The sequence below is a fragment of the Ranitomeya imitator genome, chromosome 4 (assembly GCF_032444005.1).
Source record: "Ranitomeya imitator isolate aRanImi1 chromosome 4, aRanImi1.pri, whole genome shotgun sequence".
Lineage (NCBI taxonomy): Eukaryota > Metazoa > Chordata > Amphibia > Anura > Dendrobatidae > Ranitomeya > Ranitomeya imitator.
In genome coordinates, this window is record NC_091285.1 from 285,957,805 (window position 1) to 285,976,559 (window position 18,755).

The window sequence follows — 18,755 nt, forward strand, 5'->3', positions numbered from 1 at the left end:
CATGAAATTAGGAATGTACACGTGACCAAATAGTGAAGTAAAATATTGCTAAGAATTAGGGCTACACAGAGCCTTTGGTTTGCTTAACAATTTTTGCCCACATGTTGCAAGTTGTATGCAACTTTGCCATCATGAATAGTTTTTCAGAATATGTATTTCCTTAATTGTAGATGATTACATTTAGTGTCTGCTACAGTGGGGTTCTTAAGATTGCGTTCTATAAATCCATATACTTATCCCTCTATAGACTGGGAGCCCATGTATAAAACACATATCTCTGTTTCAAAGACAGATTTACTCCACTCAGAATTATAGTCACTAATTAGAGATCAACGATTCATTACAAATCATATTTGTGTTGAATTTGAGGGAAATTTTTGTTTAGCTTTTAAAAGGGGATCAAAATTGCCGCATTACCAGGATAAGTTTTATTCCTTGCTCAGCGGGCAGATGACTGCTGACGTTATGTCGTTTTTTGACCACTGCTTATCAAAAAGTAATGGTTTCTTCTGTGTATTGTGTAATTGTAATTGTGTATCCATACCAGTGTGTCAATAATATGCCCCCAAATAGGGATAACTTTTGGACCATTTTTCATTTTAAAGAGGAAAAAAAACATGTCCGTGCATAGTGTTGTTAAACTGGCTGGTGGATACTAGCCGTTACCATAGAATATAAAAATCGTAGAGCAGGACTGCCCCAAGAGAATGCCGTGACGTGGCGGGGTGGCTCAAAGAATTGATCAATTGTTTGCTAAATGTCTCATTTTGATATACAGTCAGAAATTAATATGTGCATTTGCACTTTTTGTATTGCGTTCTGACCACAAACAGCGCTGGCTTCTCCCCTTTTTTGTTTAAAATTGGTTTATACATTTTTGGCTTAAAATTATTGATTGTAACAATGTCATAAGACAACTAGCGGAATTCTTTTACAATAATTTGGGCTTGGCACACAAGTGTGGTATGGAATGTTAATATTAAGGCCTGTTAAAGAATGCGTGATGTAAAAAAAATCTACACTTTTACGTCACGAGGGCCTTTTAGGCCCCCGTGCAAATCATATGGAGAAACTCACATAAATAACTTTTACAAGTTTATTTCAAAATTGCCAAATAAGATAGGAATAATGCACAACATTTTAATTATTACCCAAAAACATTTTTGTTCCAAATTTCAAAGATATGAAAAACGCACAAAGGTATATAAACCTAGAGTAAACTAGCTGCAGCTACATTTCTTGTACTGCTGAGTACATGATAAAAATAGCAGGGGCCTAAAAAGCCCCCATTCCGTACAGATGTGGTTTTCCCCCAAAAAGCATTGTTACACCAAAAAAATTATATGAACAACTGGATATTACCAACAATGACATACTTGAGGAATGCCTAGAGTTTCAAAATTCTAGCTAAAGTAGTTTTGCAGATAATGGAAAAAAGTAAGCATTAGGGCCTAAAAGGCCCCGATACGCATTCTAGGGTTAAGGATAGCTCACAAAAGAAGGGAATAAACCGGGAAACAGAGTTTGGAATACTGAATTGCTGTTTTTATTCTCTTTTGAACCCCTATGTAGCCGTACATAGGGGTTCAAAAGAGAATAAAAACAGCAAAGGCAAGATTGCCTTGTGCAGGCATGTACTACAGAGGACAGAGAATGAACTTCAATATTGCAGCCAGCATGCAGCCAGCGGGTAAGGAAAGGGTGAATCAAACACCCGAAAACCCCGCCCCTATGGCTGAAAATTGTTCCCTCCAAATTCAGGTGACAGTCCCTTTAAGGTAGTTCAGATTGTGGAAATTGTGGTTAATAAATTGGCTTGATGTCAGTTTTGTATCTCAATACACTAGTAGAAAACATGCCCCAAAAATGCACAAACACTCCTCTTTATATATTCACCACTATTTATTCCACTTTTTCGACCTTGTTTTCTTATTCCTCACCCTATAGAAGTCTGTGCTCGTGTTATTCTATTTCTGCTTGGCATGTACTGTAGAGGAAACGGCTTTGCTCAGACCAGGGTTTGTTATCCTTACTTTGGCAGGATTTCCGCTATGCTGTGGCTCAAGCGTCCAGGCATCTCGGGAAGCCAGTGATTGAGGACAAGATCCTAAATCAGATCCTGTACTACCTGCCACAGCTGTACGAGCTAAACCGCGATGTGCTGAGAGAGCTAAAGGAGAGGATGTCTCAATGGTACTTTATCTTCTGGTTTGTATAAGCACACAGAGAAGTTGGCAAACTTGTCATTTATACGTTCAAGTCTCTTAACAATCTAATTCTACATTTTATTTTAATGTAAGTTACTTTTTAAATCCTTTACCATTGTCTGTAATGAGGAATAAAATCCTCTTAATGCATTTTATTACTGAAATTGAACAACACTGTAGGCCAGTGTTCCCCAAGTCCGGTCCTCAAGAGCCAACAACAGGTCATGTTTTGAGGATTTCCTTAGTATTGCACAGATCATTGAATGCTTGCCTGTCCAGGTGATGCAATTATCACCTGTGCAATACTAAGGAAATCCTCAAAGCATGACCTGTTGGTGGCTCTTGGGGAACACTGCTGTAGGCAAAACTGTATGTGTGGGTTATGCCCAGTGCCCGGCCAGACAGAGATGTCAAAAATGGGGGAGCAAATCCATGTGGATCTCCCTCAGGCTATACACCAAGCAAAACGCAGTGCATAGTGTGTCTGAGAAAAATACCGTATTTGTTTGAGCTATAAATTGTTTAGATTTGAAAGGAAATGTATATACGGTATTTTAATTTTTCGGTTTCTTATTAATGGTTAGATCTGTTTCTTGTGGTTTATGGCTGTTTTAACACAATTAGCCATATTTTTCCGTGATCTAAAAAATCTTTGCCTTGTAGGAGTGAGCAACAGAAAATTGCGGATATTTTTCTGAAAAAAGGCCCCTACCTTAAGATGTATTCCACATACATTCGAGAATTTGATCGGAACGTGTCATTACTTGATGAACAATGCAAGAAAAATGCTGCTTTTGCTGGAGTAGTTAAAGATTTTGAGGTAATGAAATGCCAAATGCTTCATATTTTGGCGGCCATTTTGTGATTGAGCGTGCAATGGTGACGCTGCAGATATATGTTGTATTAAGGTTCAATAGCTTTCATTAAAGAAAAGCTCCCAGCCAAACTTTAAGTCCCTAAACCTTCCTAAATGTGTTTGGTGTAAGTGCGTTTAAAATACCAATTGCAGTCTTCCCGCTTTCCAGCGCCGCGCCGGTCCTCTTCTCCCTCTGTCTGTGGAGCATCATGAGACTTCACAGGCAAATTAGTTTTATGGCATATCCACCAAGTACCAGATTACCCATAAACATTTACAGGAGTTATTGTGGAATAATTGTTAATCTGAAGGGTTTAATACTCACCCATCCACCCGGTCACGTCTTTGTTGACAGGCTGCAGCAGTGACATCATGACTACAGCGCATGTGGCTGCTGCAGCCAATCAATGGACTTCACAGCTTATGCCACTGGGAAGTTAGTAGAAAAAATATTGCAAGAAATACAAATAAATAGCATATGTAGCATCAGTGCATCATTGTGTAGCTGCTGTAATACCCGTACAGTAGTCTGTATGGACATGGTATACCACACATTGCCAGGTAGCTGCACCATTCATTCCCAAGGTGGGGTGGATCAGCTGATGTAACATCACAATATCCTGATTTCTTCTGAATGGAGTATCTGGAAACGAGCAGAATAGATAAAACAACACTGCTATGAAGTTTTTGTTACTTTATGCCCATATTGACTGGTCGGAACCAGGTTATATAGAAAGCAATGGATATTTGCTCTCGATACAGTATTTCATCTGTATGTGAAAAAAATGCTATTTATCTGCAAATATAGAGTTAAGCTGCAGGTAAATTGTATTAAAATTCTGCCTGGCCACCTTTCTGAAAGCATGGCTTCTGGACCCAATAGAAAATAATCTATCAGAGCTGCCACCAGAAATTTCAGGGCTCCATTCTGGTAACATTTTCGGGCCCCCTTGAGACTCTATCCAGGCTCCACCCCAGTTGAAAACTGCAAATACAGATTAAACAACAACCACAGGACGGATTTCATCACACCAGGTATCATTTTAATCAGTGTAACGGTGCCGACCAGACAGTGCCTGTAGTTTAGTTAGCAAACTCCTGATGACCGGTTCGCTTTAAAGTAAATGTTTCCAAAACTTTAAACAATGATTAAAAGGATTGGTCATTTACTGGTTACTGTTGACAAATGTGTTTGAGCTGATGATAAGGCACTTAATAATATTGCCTTTTTTTGAATTTCGGTACTAAAAATGAAATATGGGAAATAGCCTATATTTCTATGTTGAAGTTCTGCAGTCCTCATCGCTGTCTCCCATAGAGGCGAACAAGAGGCGTGAAGGAAGGGGCGCTGTGGATATGCAGAAGTTCGGTGAGGCTGTCCACGCCAAACTTCTGCATGAAGATCCGCCATGTAAACTGGCCCTAATAATTATCCCATCTGTTGTGTTTAGGAGATAAGTATTAGTTAACTAGAATATCCCCTTTAAGACAGGGGACTGTACCATATTGCAGGTAGCAGTCTGTAGGGTTGAACTTATTAGTTTGTAGGTAGGCAGCAGACAGACGGCCTCCAACTTCACACTGCATGAGCAGGGAGGGGGTCACAAGAAGCGTAGTGGGTGAGTGGGAGTTTGAGCGGGCACATGCGTGGATCTCATCACTTCTGGACCCTACATTCATATAATGTGCAAGGTCACATGGAGCGCCGGCAGCTAAGGAACAGACGGAGGGCCAGCAGCATCTGATGTCAGACTCGGCTGGCCCCATTTGCTGCGGCCAATGTAAGTAGCTGTGGCTGTGAGTAACTGAGGCCCCGGAGCTTAATAAAGCAAAATAAAGTTATTGATGTTGGCCCCAGCGTGCCAGGCAGTCTGCCAGGCAATTTTATACAGTGGCTCGGTTGTGCTGCCTCATCGCAGGCTGTGCAGTTTGTCTTGCCCAGTCCAGGCACCCCCCTTTGACTTCTGCTCACCGGGCTCCATACACTTGTAATGGCAATAATGCCCTGCAATCGATACTAGTCTGCAGCAGCAGCTCCGATCTGGTAATGTTGGCTCTGTGGTTCCTTGGGGATCACATGACATTGTTGCGTCACGTGATGGCTGCAGCCAGTCAGCTGCCATTGTTCGACCGCAGCCTTTACTGCCTAGTCACAACAATGTTACGTGACCTGCTGGGAATAAAACCTCTGTCATTGCAAGAACAGTACCACTGCAGGAGGGGAGTTTAGATTTTTAAAAAAAATTTTCTATGGGGCTCTGAAGTCATCAAGCAGGGGTTATACAGTAGTGGAAAATACCATTAACATCATGCATTGTTGTTTTTGTTTTTTTATTCAGATGAGCCCTCGTTGTGCTAATTTAGCCCTGAAGCATTATTTACTCAAACCGGTTCAAAGGATTCCTCAGTACAGATTACTTTTAACAGGTACACGAACAAGGTTCTGTAAGTCACACTATGCATTTGTGTCACAAGTTGTAAATTGTATAGTTACCATTTTTGATTTGCTAATATTAGAGGCAGATGCATATTGTAAAATTTATCTGGCGTAAACCTGGTATACAGACCGCCTGTGTCAAAAATGTATGGCACATTAATTTTCTGGGAAAGGGTTCCCAGGTGTGGAAGAGGCTCAGGATTTGCCGTCATCTCTGCTGACCACGGCTGTTAACCGTTTAACTGCCTGCCACAGTCAATCTCTGATGGCAGTTTTTAGATGTAATAAGCACCAATGTCTTTGTGCGATGGCTCCCATTGCCCCTCGCAAGGGTCCGATAGGTTACTACAACAGCCAGGGGTACGCTGAAGACTACCATCACTGTCATCTCGGACCTCTTGTGAAGCTCAGTCACAAGATTTTCACTGTATACTGCAAAACAGGTGTATTGCAGTATATAGTATAAGCCATGAAACGATCACAGGTTTAAGTCCCATAGGGGGTGGGGGGAATAAACACTAACATTAAAAAAATTTTAAAATATAAAAATTCAAATCCCTCCCTTTCTCCCCCTTTTAAAAATCAGGGCTGTGGAGTCCGTAAGCAAAACCCCCAACTCCTCAATTTCCTTGACCTCAAGTCGACAGCACTGCCTCACTACTGAGCATGTACAAACCCCGACCCCACAGAACTGCCTCACTACTGAGCATGTACATACCTGGACCCCATAGCACTGCCTCACTCCTGAGCATGTACATACCCCGATCCCACAGCACTGCCTCACTACTGAGCATGTACATACCCCGACTCCACAGCACTGCCTCACTACCGAGCATGTACATACCCAGACCCCACAACACTGCCTTACTACTGAGCATGTACATACCCCGACCCCACAGCACGGCCTCACTACTGAGCATGTACATACCGACCCCACGGCACTGCCTCACTACTGAGCATGTACATACCCCGAGCCCACAGCACTGCCTCACTACTGAGCATGTACATACCTGGACTCCACAGCACTGCCTCACTACTGAGCATGTACATACCCCGACCCCACAACACTGCCTCACTACTGAGCATGTACATACCCCGACCCCACAGCACTGCCTCACTACTGAGCATGTATATACCCCGACCCCACAACACTGCCTCACTACTGAGCATGTACATACCCCGACCCCACAGCACTGCCTCACTACTGAGCATGTATATACCCCGACCCCACAACACTGCCTCACTACTGAGCATGTATATACCCCGACTCCACAGCACTGCCTCACTACTGAGCATGTACATACCCCGACCCCACAGCACTGCCTCACTACTGAGCATGTACATACCCCGACCCCACAACACTGCCTCACTACTGAGCATGTACATACCCCGACCCCACAGCACTGCCTCACTACTGAGCATGTACATACCCCGACCCCACAACACTGCCTCACTACTGAGCATGTACATACCCCGACCCCACAGCACTGCCTCACTACTGAGCATGTACATTCCCCAACCCCACAGCACTGCCTCACTACTGAGCATGTACATACCCCAACCCCACAGCTCTGCCTCACTACTGCGCATGACCCCACAGCACTGCCTCACTGCTGAGCATGTACATACCCCGACCCCACAGCACTGCCTCACTACTGAGCATGTACATACCCCGACCCTACAACACTGCCTCACTACTGAGCATGTACATATCCCGACCCCACAGCACTCCCTCACTACTCAGCATGTATATACCCCGACCCCACAGCACTGCCTCACTACTGAGCATGTACATACCCCGACCCCACAGCACTGCCTCACTACTGAGCATGTACATACCCCGACCCCACAGCACTGCCTCACTACTGAGCATGTACATACCCCGACCCCACAGCACTGCCTCACTACTGAGCATGTACATACCGCGACCCCACAACACTGCCTCACTACTGAGCATGTACATACCCCGACCCCACAGCACTGCCTCACTACTGAGCATGTACATACCCCGACCCCACAGCACTGCCTCACTACTGAGCATGTACATACCCCGACCCCACAACACTGCCTCACTACTGAGCATGTACATACCCCGACCCCACAGCACTGCCTCACTACTGAGCATGTATATACCCCGACCCCACAACACTGCCTCACTACTGAGCATGTACATACCCCGACTCCACAGCACTGCCTCACTACTGAGCATGTACATACCCCGACCCCACAGCACTGCCTCACTACTGAGCATGTACATACCCCGACCCCACAACACTGCCTCACTACTGAGCATGTACATACCCCGACCCTACAGCTCTGCCTCACTACTGAGTATGTACATACCCCGACCCCACAGCACTTCCTCACTACTGCGCATGACCCCACAGCACTGCCTCACTACTGAGCATGTACATACCCCGACCCCACAACACTGCCTCACTACTGAGCATGTACATACCCCGACCCTACAGCACTGCCTCACTACTGAGTATGTACATACCCCGACCCCACAGCACTGCCTCACTACTGAGCATGTACATACCCCGACCCCACAACACTGCCTCACTACTGAGCATGTACATACCCCGACCCCACAGCACTGCCTCACTACTGAGCATGTACATACCCCGACCCCACAGCACTGCCTCACTACTGAGCATGTACATACCCCGACCCCACAACACTGCCTCACTACTGAGCATGTACATACCCCGACCCCACAGCACTGCCTCACTACTGAGCATGTACATACCCCGACCCCACAGCACTGCCTCACTACTGAGCATGTACATACCCCGACCCCACAACACTGCCTCACTACTGAGCATGTACATACCCCGACCCCACAGCACTGCCTCACTACTGAGCATGTACATACCCCGACCCCACAGCACTGCCTCACTACTGAGCATGTACATACCCCGACTCCACAGCACTGCCTCACTACTGAGCATATACATAAAGTGCAGCACAGATTCATCTCAACTAAAAGCGGAGATCCTTAGATAAGGAAAAGAATAGACACTTATAGGATATTTCATAACTTTCCCAAATACTTAGAGACCCAGGGAACATTTCCCACACATCCTGCATTGTACTACTACCAGTTTATTATATATTTTAGGAGTAGGTCCAATTTATACCGACTAGGACTCCACAGCCCTGTTAAAATAAAGGTAAAAAATAAACATATTTGATATTGCTGCTCTTGTAAAATTCAGATCTATTAAAATATGAAATTTACTAGCCAAATTGGTAAACACTATAAAAGGGAAAAAAATCAAAACTCCATACTGCCATTTTTTGGCATCTCACTCCTTCTTAAAAGTTATAATAACAAGAAATCAAAGCATCTTATATACACAAAATTATTATCAATAAAAACATCAGCTCACTGTAAAAAAAAAAAAAAAAAAAAAACCCTCAGTCAGCTCCAGCCACAGAAATATCAGAATGTTACAGGTCTCGGACATTAATGACCCAAAGCAGAATTTTTTTTTTCCATATGCATGTTTGATATTGGCTTAATCAGACTGACTTGTACAATCATGTCTCCAGTTCATTTTTACCACACAACGAATGTCGTGAAAACAAAAACCTAAGACACAATGGAGGAATTGCATCCGCTCACCCTTTCATCTAATTTGGAATTTTTTTCCCCGTTTTCAGTACTTTATATGGTAAATTGGATGATGTCATTTAAAACTACTACTCGTATAACAAAAAGAACAAGCCCTCCCATGTTTGAGTTAGCAAAAAAGTTTTTTGTTTTTTTATGTATTTGGGATGATACTTTGTAAGGCAGGGTTCATATCACTTTGACCCCATGTTCCGTGTCTCAGTCGGGGCTTGCGTCCGAAAGCCCACAAATATGTATTCTGGTGTATGCGCTGACAGGTCATCGACTACGGTGCTGCACACTTCATCTTAGTGTTCTGTCATATATTATTCTCAGCCGTATATGCCTAGTTGAGACTGGCAGCAAAATGTAGTCTACTTTCTCAACTAGACTTACAGCCGAAAATAATGTATAACCGGTCACACTGTGGTTCATTACAGTCAATGGCCCCGTCGGAGCTACTGAACATGGGGACATGTGCATCAGCTCATCATGTGAGGCTACGCCGCACCTACACACACTTGTGCAGGTCCTATGTTGCACCCGCATGGACATGGACTGTTGTCCTGCCTTCCTTTTCCTTATTTCCTCCATTCCAATTCTTCCCTTCCTTCTTTTCTCACTCCCCCTCTTCCTTATCCCATTTGAACAGTAGAAAATATAGGTGTAACGTTTGCAATGATTCGGAAAATGTTCTATTAATGGCTCTATCAGCCTTCTACCCCCTGCTACACTCCGTTTGTCCCTTTTGTGACACCTAAGAGGTGTATGTATATAATTGCTTGTAAAATTGGAGATTAGTTACTTTCAGCTCCTTCTTTTGAAATATTAAGACCAGTACTCCACACCAAAGCAAATGATTTCAGCGCTTGCTGGTGAGGAGGCTCCCCGACATCGCCCCTCACCGGTTAGCGCCAAACTGTGGCTTTGTGCTCATCTCTGTGCCACATCAAAGCAGAGAGCTCATGCAATCATTCACTCTCTACTAACGAATGCCTTCTCTGCTGGGTTTATTATTTAACTGATGATGGATTTATTGTCCTTCTACTGTATATTTCTTGGCATTTCCTCTGCTGAGAAGTGACGGACCAGGATCTGACAACTCTCCAAGGGGTTTTGAGCATTTTGCTTATTTTATATAAAGATGTTGATGTCCATCTTTTGTGTGTACACATGTAAAGCGCTATAGACTAAATGGCACTATAATAATAATTATAATGTATATATTTCACAGTAATCTGTTCTGTGTATTTTACTCTTTAGTTTTTAGTTGTGATTTGGCGATTATTTTACTAAGTATCTAACCATAAAGCGAACTTTTCCCCTATTATCGGGTGGTAAAATGCTTGCTAATAGCCCAGTTACTGAGTGAGATAAAGTAACGTGATCTGTGGAACTTTAAAGGGCTTCTGTATTCTTTAGCTAAAGAAGCCACCTAGTGGTGATAGAGTATAATTATTCTCAAGCAGTTCTCTTCTGTGGGATTACATATGTGCAGTATTTGCGTACATTGCATAAAAAATATGTTCATCACTGTATATATGTGATTATTGAACAGTTGAATTCTGTCAGATATTATTCAATGTTCAGGTCTCAGACATGTACTTATCTCATTATTCTTTTCATATATGTATAGATTACCTCCAGAATCTCTCACAGGAATCCTCAGACTACAGTGACACACAAGGTAATGTATAAATACATAGGTATATTGCAATTAAGACATTATTAAAGGGAAGCTGTCAGCAGGATTGTGCACAGTAAACTACAGACAGTGTCAGGTTGGCACCGTTATACTGAATAAAATAACTGGGTGATGAAATCCGTCTTGTGGTGGTTGTTTAATTTTTTTTTTTAGTTTTTTGTTACTGAGATTCTCGTGCTCCGGGGCGGGGCAGGTGTATGTGGTGCTCTGATTAGCTATTCATAATGCAGACTGCTGACAGGTCACTGATCCCTCACTGACCTGCCACGGGGCACGAGCATATCATTAACACAAAACTGAAAATAAAGATTACACAACAACCACAAGACAGATTTCATCACCCAAATATTATTTTATTCGGTATAACGGCGCCGACCTGACACAGTCTGTAGGTTACTATGCACATCCCTGCTGACAGGTTCCCTTTAAAGGGGTTGTCTTTCTTATGCTCAGTTGGCATGTAGCTGTCATAGAGGGACTTCTCCTCTCTAAAATCTATAAGCCATAATGGCTGTGGCAAATTTTAGTTTTCCATGTTGTACATGGTCAACCATGAATCTAATTGGCCATCATTTAGTAGTAGGTAGTTGTACCTGCTGTAGAGCAACCCCTACAATATTAATAAAAATTATTACTTGTATTTTTTATTGTCATTCAATTATCTACTTGACAGCAGTTAATTCTAAATTGTATTGCCAATGTATTCTGCAATGTGCTTTAGAAAGAATCTTAATCATGTAATCATGTATTTTTCTATATCAAAATTGCCAATTTTCATTGTTTAAAGGGAATCTATCATCAGGTTTTTGCTATGTAGTCAGAGAGCACCATGATGTAGGGACAGAAATCTTGACCCCAGAGATGTCACTTTCTGGGTTGTATTTAGCTGTTTCAATAGAATCAGTTTTTATCAGCAGGAGATTATCATTACAGAACTTTCTACCCTCAGGCCATGTGCACACGTTCAGTATTTTTTTGCGTTTTTTTTCGCTATAAAACGTGATAAAAACGCAAAAAAACCGCAAAAAAAACGCTTACATATGCCTCCTATTATTTACAGTGTATTCCGCATTTCTTGTGCAAATGTTGCATTTTTTTCCACGAAAAAATCGCATTGCGGAAAAAAAAACAACATGTTCATTAAATTTGCGGAATTGCGGGGATTCCGCACACCTAGCAATGCATTGATCTGCTTACTTTCCGCATGGGGCTGTGCACACCATGCGGGAAGTAAGCAGATCATGTGCGGTTGGTACCCAGGGTGAAGGAGAGGAGACTCCCCTCCACGGACTGGGCACCATATAATTGGTAAAAAAAAAAAAAGAATTAAAATAAAAAATAGTGATATACTCACCTTCGATGGCCCCGGAGTCTTCCCGCCTCTCAGCGGTGCATGCTGCCGCTTCCGTTCCTATAGATGGTCTGTGTGAAGGACCTGCGATGACGTCGCCGTCTTGTGATTGGTCGCGCGACTGCTCACGTGACCGCGACATCATCGAAGGTCCTGCACACACACACTATCTATAGGAACGGACGCCGCTGAGGAGATCGGCTGTCTGCAGGTGAGTATAACCATTTTTTTTATTTTTTTATTATTTTTAAACATTCTATCTATAGTTAAAAGTTGGTCACACTTGTCAAACACTATGTTTGACAAGTGTGACCAACCTGTCAGTCAGTTTTCCAAGCGATGCTACAGATCGCTTGGAAAACTTTAGCATTCTGCAAGCTAATTTCGCTTGCAAAATGCTAAAAAAACGCAAAAAAAAAATGCGGATTTCTTGCAGAAAATTTCCGGTTTTCTTCAGGAAATTTCTGCAAGAAATCCTGACGTGTGCACATACCCTCAAGCCTTGTAGTCCAGCCACGTCCCCAGCACTCTCAGCTCTGTTACTATGGGGGGTGACCGATTTTATGGCCCTTGCCTGCTTGTTTCTCAGAACTGCAAACAGACTGATGTGAGCTTCTTTGTTCCATTCAAATTATTATGAATGTTGACTTTTTATGAACGGCATAGATATGGTAGGTTTGAAAATCATATTTTCTGAGCCATGATGAAATGGTGAATGGAATGCGTTGTCTTATGATACTGATCTGTGACCATAACACCTTCAAATTACCATAAATATCGGGCAGATGGATGTTGCCATCCATGCCATGTTTCCTAACCTATACAAAGGTAAAATCATGATAGGAAACATAACAGTAATATCTCACACATGGGACCTCCAGGGGTGAAGATATCGTAGAATTTGGGAATCTCATGATTTCATAAGACTAAGCCACATCCTATGGTTTTGTGAGCCACCGGAGGGGAGGTATGTGGTGGTAACTTGTGTTAATAAAAGCAAATGCCAAATTATAGTCTTTGTCAGTCCTGACAGGTGCAGTGTATTCTAGTTCTGTCCGTTGATTCCCTTCATAAAAGCCAGAGCCAAACCTTTTATAACACTTTCTACTTTTTGGATTAAATATATAAAATTTTAATAATTCCTGTTGTTCTACTGTATAAGCCGCACCTTTGAAGCAGTATTTTACCTGTCAGTTGTCTCATCGACATGATTGGTGGTGGCAGCTAGATCTTATTATTATGGAGTTATACACCCCGATACGGAGGAGTATATGCTCACTGTGAGTTGCCAAATAACTGACTTAGTAGGGAAAACAGACATGGCTTTGTCCATCGCTCATCTGTCAATTGTGTAATTGTCCTGATGATTAAAGGCATCAGAGTGTTGCCCCCTGACATATTGGTGGTCTTCCTGCCATGGAGTTATACACACAAATTTTAGATTCTTGAAACAGATATGTTTTACTGAGCAAATATGGCAAGTGTCCTTACACTGCTCTGTATCTGCTAGTGCTACATTGTCAGTACAAAGCATGTCTACTCTCTTCTGCATTCACAGGGTGCTTTCATATTGCGAATTATAAATTGGTAATAAATGTGTTAAGTGCACAATAAGAACTCATTCTTTGGTGCTTTGAAAAATCTCTTAACCTACATGAATTGGCTATGCCAGGTCACCACTAATTATATCTGATGATAGTTCTATGTGCAGCCTTGGCTAATTTCCTCCTTCCACTTTATTTTCTCCAATATTAGAGGCATTTTTAATTATTCATTTGATTTTTATATTTTTTTCCTTTTCTAGCTGCCTTGAGTGTTGTCATTGAAGTTGCTAATCATGCCAATGACATCTTGAAGCATGGGGTAAGTGCTAATTAGAGCAGGTTATCTCAGGAATACATGAGTATATTCAGTTGTAAATGCATTGAAATACGCTTCTGGATTAAATCATTTATAAATAACATATTTTGCATTTTCTTCCAATTTCCATTTGTAAGGACAATTTTCAAAAGCTTATGCAGATTCAGTACAGCCTGAATGGTCATCATGAGATAGTCCAGCCTGGAAGGGTATGTTTAAGAATCATTTGCACATTTTGTTTTATTACTTTCTATCTTTTTGTGTTTTTTTGTTTTGATTGCTTGGTATAAACTAAATTAATACCATTTATATTTACAATACAGAATTGCAATGATATTATATGCACAATATGCACTTTCTTTTCTCGACCATTTAATGGCATATGCCATGATCGTTATCAAAATATTCTTATTCAGATTAATTTAATCTAATGCTGTTATTTGGCACTTTGTACTGATGTTCCAATGGTTACAGCATTATGTCAAATATAGCTTTTTGTCTCATATTACATGAGGTTGGGAATGGCAAAATGTCTACTGCCTAGTCATTTTTTGTTTATTTGCTGTAAGTGTTAACCCTGAGTTAAGACACACTGGTTGCTAGTGATATGCTCCATTAACTTGTACAGAATGGCTCTAGAGTCTAGGGCAGTGGTTACAAACCTTTCTGACCTTGAGAGCCACATTCGGCTCAGAGAGGGTCGTGAGTCATGTTTGGCTTTAAGAGAGGGTCGCGAGCCACGTTTGGCTGCAAGAGAAGGTCGCGAGCCACGTTTGGCTCCAAGAGAGGGTTGCGAGGCACTTTCGGCTCCAAGGAAGGCTTTTCACGCAACTTTCTTCTCCGAGGGTGGGTCACGAGCCCCGTTCTTTTCCGAGGGAGGGTTGTGAGCCACGTCCGGCTTCAAGGGAGGGTCGCAAGCCACGTCCGGCTCTGAGGGAGGGTCGCGAGCCACGTTCGGCTCCGAGGGAGGCGTTTCAAGCCACGTTCTTCGAGGGTGGGTTGCAAGCCCTGTTCTTCTACGAGGGGGAGGGGGGTGTTGCGAGCCACGTCCGACTCTGAGGGAGGGTTGCGAGCCACGTCCGGCTCCGAGGGAGGGTCGCGAGCCAAATCCGGCTCCCGCCCCCCTCAGTAGTGGCAACCAAAAGCCCCCATTATAGGTATAATGATATCCAAAGCTTTTCCACATAAATCACCCTGAAAGCAGTATACCAATATCCAGGGGTTCCCACAATACACCCACTCAGTATTCTTCCATCAAGCCTCCCACTAGACTGTTGCATTCAGCTTCCACCTCCTCCTCTGACAGGTAGTATCATCCGGTCTTCCGTGTATCATACATAAATTATCTCTATATCCCTAAGACCAGTATATGTGCATCCAGATCTGCTCTTCTGTGCAGGGCTACGTACAAAATTCACCATTTGAAGATATGTTTTTCATGCCTGTTTTATAGACCTGGAGCTAATGCACCAAGCTGGCAGACAGCTGCGATCGCAAGCGATATGTGGCTCCTGAGCTACAGGTTGGGGACACCTGGTCTAGGGTATTGGTGAAGATTAATAAATCTTTTTTTTGAACCAATTTCTAAAGGCCAAAAAAATAACCATTGTAACCAAACCCAAAAATAAAATGTAACTTTTATATTACGGAACATTTATAGTGCATATCATTTTATAAAAAGCATTGTTAAAAAAAACCCGCTTTACCCTTTTTGTAGGTAATGCATAATCATCATTAGAAAATAGAATAATTTCAATGAAGGCTTGCCAAATTCACAATATATTGGGAGCTAGAGGTTTTCAAGAGATTATCCACAGTCATTACAAAGCCATAAAATGAGATATTGTCTCCTACATTTCACTTATAGAACATATAAATGGTTGGTCCTGACTAAGAGTATTTTTTTTTATGTGGCTAATTCCTGCCACTAAGACACAAAGGATATTTTTTATCTCTATATGGGTATTGGGGACCATGTTTTATTAAATGACTGTAGGGGTGAGGTAGTGTTAAAAAAAAAATTCAGAGCCTTCCCTAGACATGCTGCCTAATGGCTACAAATTGGGAAGGTATTTAGTTTCAAAAGAATGACCCCTAAACTGAGTGAAGAGGAAGGGCAAGCTGGTTTGGCTAGACTTGACTCGATAATGACAGTGTCGAACATCTGTGGCACTTGGTTCTAGGCTTTAACCCTGCTCCATTGTAAATATATGGTGCATGGTTTAAGCTTTTCCAATCTTGCAAGAGCTTGTCTGACCCCTGGCTGCCAGACACAGCTGGAACCTTGGTGAGAAGATAGTACCAGTTTATCACCATTTATGACTTCTTTTGCAGGCTACATGTAGTTCAGAAGCAATGGTAAACCCAATAGTTCTATTGGACCTGGTGATCACATGATCTGCTCTCTACTTGGCATAGCAGAGGTGCTAGGGCCTTGGGGACACAGATAAGCTTTGCCAATGACTTCTGCCTTTATTGGGAGTTGTTTTTTGCTGTAACTGGGGCTCCTTTATACTCTCTTGAAAGAAAAATTGTTATGTAAAACAAATGTATAAAACCTTTGCAAAAATGATAAAGTAGTAAAAAAAAATGTTAAGTTTCCACCAGAAAATATACAGTGGGGAAAATAAGTATTTGATACACTGCAGATTTTGTAGGTTTTCCCACCAACAAAGAATGGAGAGGTATGTAAATGTTCATTGCAGCTACGCTTCAACTGTGAGACAGATTCTTAAAAAAAAAACTCCATAAAATCATATTGCATTATTTTTACGTAATTAATTTGCATTTTATTTCATTGAATAAGTATTTGATCAATATAAAAACAGAACTTAATATGTGGTGCAGAAACCTTTGTTTTCAGTTACGGAGGTCAGACAGGAGGTCCTGTAGTTGTTAATGAAGTTTGCACACACTGCAGCAGGGATTTTGGCCCACTCCTCCATTCAGATCTTCTTCAGATCTTTCGGGTTTTTGGGCTGTCACAGGACAACATTGAGTTTCAGCTCACTCCAGAGATTTTCTATTGGGTTCAGGTCTGGAGACTGGCTAGACCACTCCAGGACCTTGAAATGCTTCTTACGGAGCCACTTCTTAGTTGCCCTGGCAGTGTGTTTTGGGCCATTGTCATGCTGGAAGAACCAGCCATGATCCATCTTCAGCGCTTTTACTGAGAGAGGGAGGTTGTTTGCAAAAATCTCGTGACTTATGACCCCATCCATCTGTAAGAAGATGAACCGGACCAGTGGTATCTCTTTGGCGCCGGTAAGAGAAATGTCGGGACTGTCACCATTGTTGCACAGGGGAAAAGCTTACTAGACCGCACCGACCTTTGCCCTTGTCAGTAGGTGGCGGGTCAGGTATAAGAAGGGCCGCGTGCGGGAAAGAGCGAGTAGTTTTGGCGGCAAGACTGAGCGTGCAGCGGGGGGAGGTGCAGGCCCGGAGAGCGCAGCATCTCGTGAGTAAAGGCCCACCTCTAGACATCCCAGTAGTCACGTCCCCTGTACCCGGACGACAGACTTTGACTTGCCCGATGTTCCCCATGCCGGGAGGTGAATCATATGAGATCCCTGATACTGCTACGTGCACGCGCCTTAGTTCAGCATCAGAGGCTGTCAGATCTTACCAACCCTTTACTCGCTGACACCGTGGAGCAAGTCTACACTCCAGCAAAACCGCATAGAGAACTTACGTTGGTACTGAGTCCAATGTCCAGGAACCGTGGGTGGGAGTACCCGACTTGTGCGACAAAGACTCTTTTCTATCATCGAGGAACCGGACCTCCGTCTACTCAGGACCATTCCAAGACATCACGTGCCACTGTTGTCGGTGCCAATGTTGGAGACCGAGGAGCTACAATCAAGAAACCGACAGACTGATAAGTTTATTCTTCTATTCTTTTTGCGAACATCCTCTCTATACCTGTTTTCCCTGTTGCCCCTTTCCAGTGCCTTATCCTCTCATAACCATTCCCTCCCTGCGTGGAGTTATATTTGTTAATAAATTTTGTTCACCCTTGATTTGCTTCTGGTCCGTGACAACACCCCGACTCCTGCGTTATTTCACATCCACCCTTCAATACAGTGCAGTCGTCCTGTCCATTTGCAGAAAAGCACTCCCAAAGTATGATGTTTTCCGCACCATGCTTCACAGTTGGGACGGTGTTCTTGGAGTTGTACTCATCCTTCTTCGTTCGAACGTACGGTGAGTGGAGATGATACCAAAATATAACTATAAGATCTATTTCTCTTACCCCATGACGGCACCACGGAGAGAGAGGGATCCGCCCTCAGGGACAGGAAATCCACAGGTTAAAAAGGCGGGACCTCTTTTCCACCTCAGTTCGGTTTCCTGTCCCTGACGGGGATCCCACAGCTCACAACATCCAGGATTCCAGGGACCATCGGGCCGAGTTCAGGCAGCGGGGGGCCCTGCTACGGTCTCGGGTGGATTCCTCCCTGAGGGTGCATTCCGGGGTCGGCGGGCCTCGTAGATATGTGCGGAGGGGAGGCAGTGAGGAGGACTGAGTCTGCCTCTTCTCTTTTTCTTTAAAAAAAAAAAGCGGCCGGTAATAGGTAGCGGCGGCTACCTGGAGCATCTCCGCCGGTCCACGAGGCTCACAGGAGAAGGTGACGCCGGTCACCAACAGGTGGACTAATGCAAGGAGCAGCGGCGGCTACGGGAGCTCCGTTCCTCCTGTGAGCCGGCAGCTAGTGAGCGC

At 43.1% G+C, this 18,755-nt stretch overlaps 1 protein-coding gene across 2 annotated transcripts in view; it reads left to right on the forward strand.

The window, feature by feature from the left end:
• The window catches only part of FGD6 (FYVE, RhoGEF and PH domain containing 6), a 172,726-nt gene that overhangs the window by 119,249 nt on the left and 34,722 nt on the right, over positions 1–18,755 (forward strand). The window contains exons 6-11 of one of the 2 annotated variants that reach the window (XM_069764725.1): positions 2,042–2,208; positions 2,871–3,027; positions 5,403–5,490; positions 10,756–10,806; positions 13,980–14,038; positions 14,173–14,244. In XM_069764725.1, coding sequence (XP_069620826.1) covers positions 2,042–2,208; positions 2,871–3,027; positions 5,403–5,490; positions 10,756–10,806; positions 13,980–14,038; positions 14,173–14,244 — 594 coding nt within the window. The remainder of the gene's footprint in view (positions 1–2,041; positions 2,209–2,870; positions 3,028–5,402; positions 5,491–10,755; positions 10,807–13,979; positions 14,039–14,172; positions 14,245–18,755) is intronic. The other variant, XM_069764724.1, reaches the window with a different exon arrangement.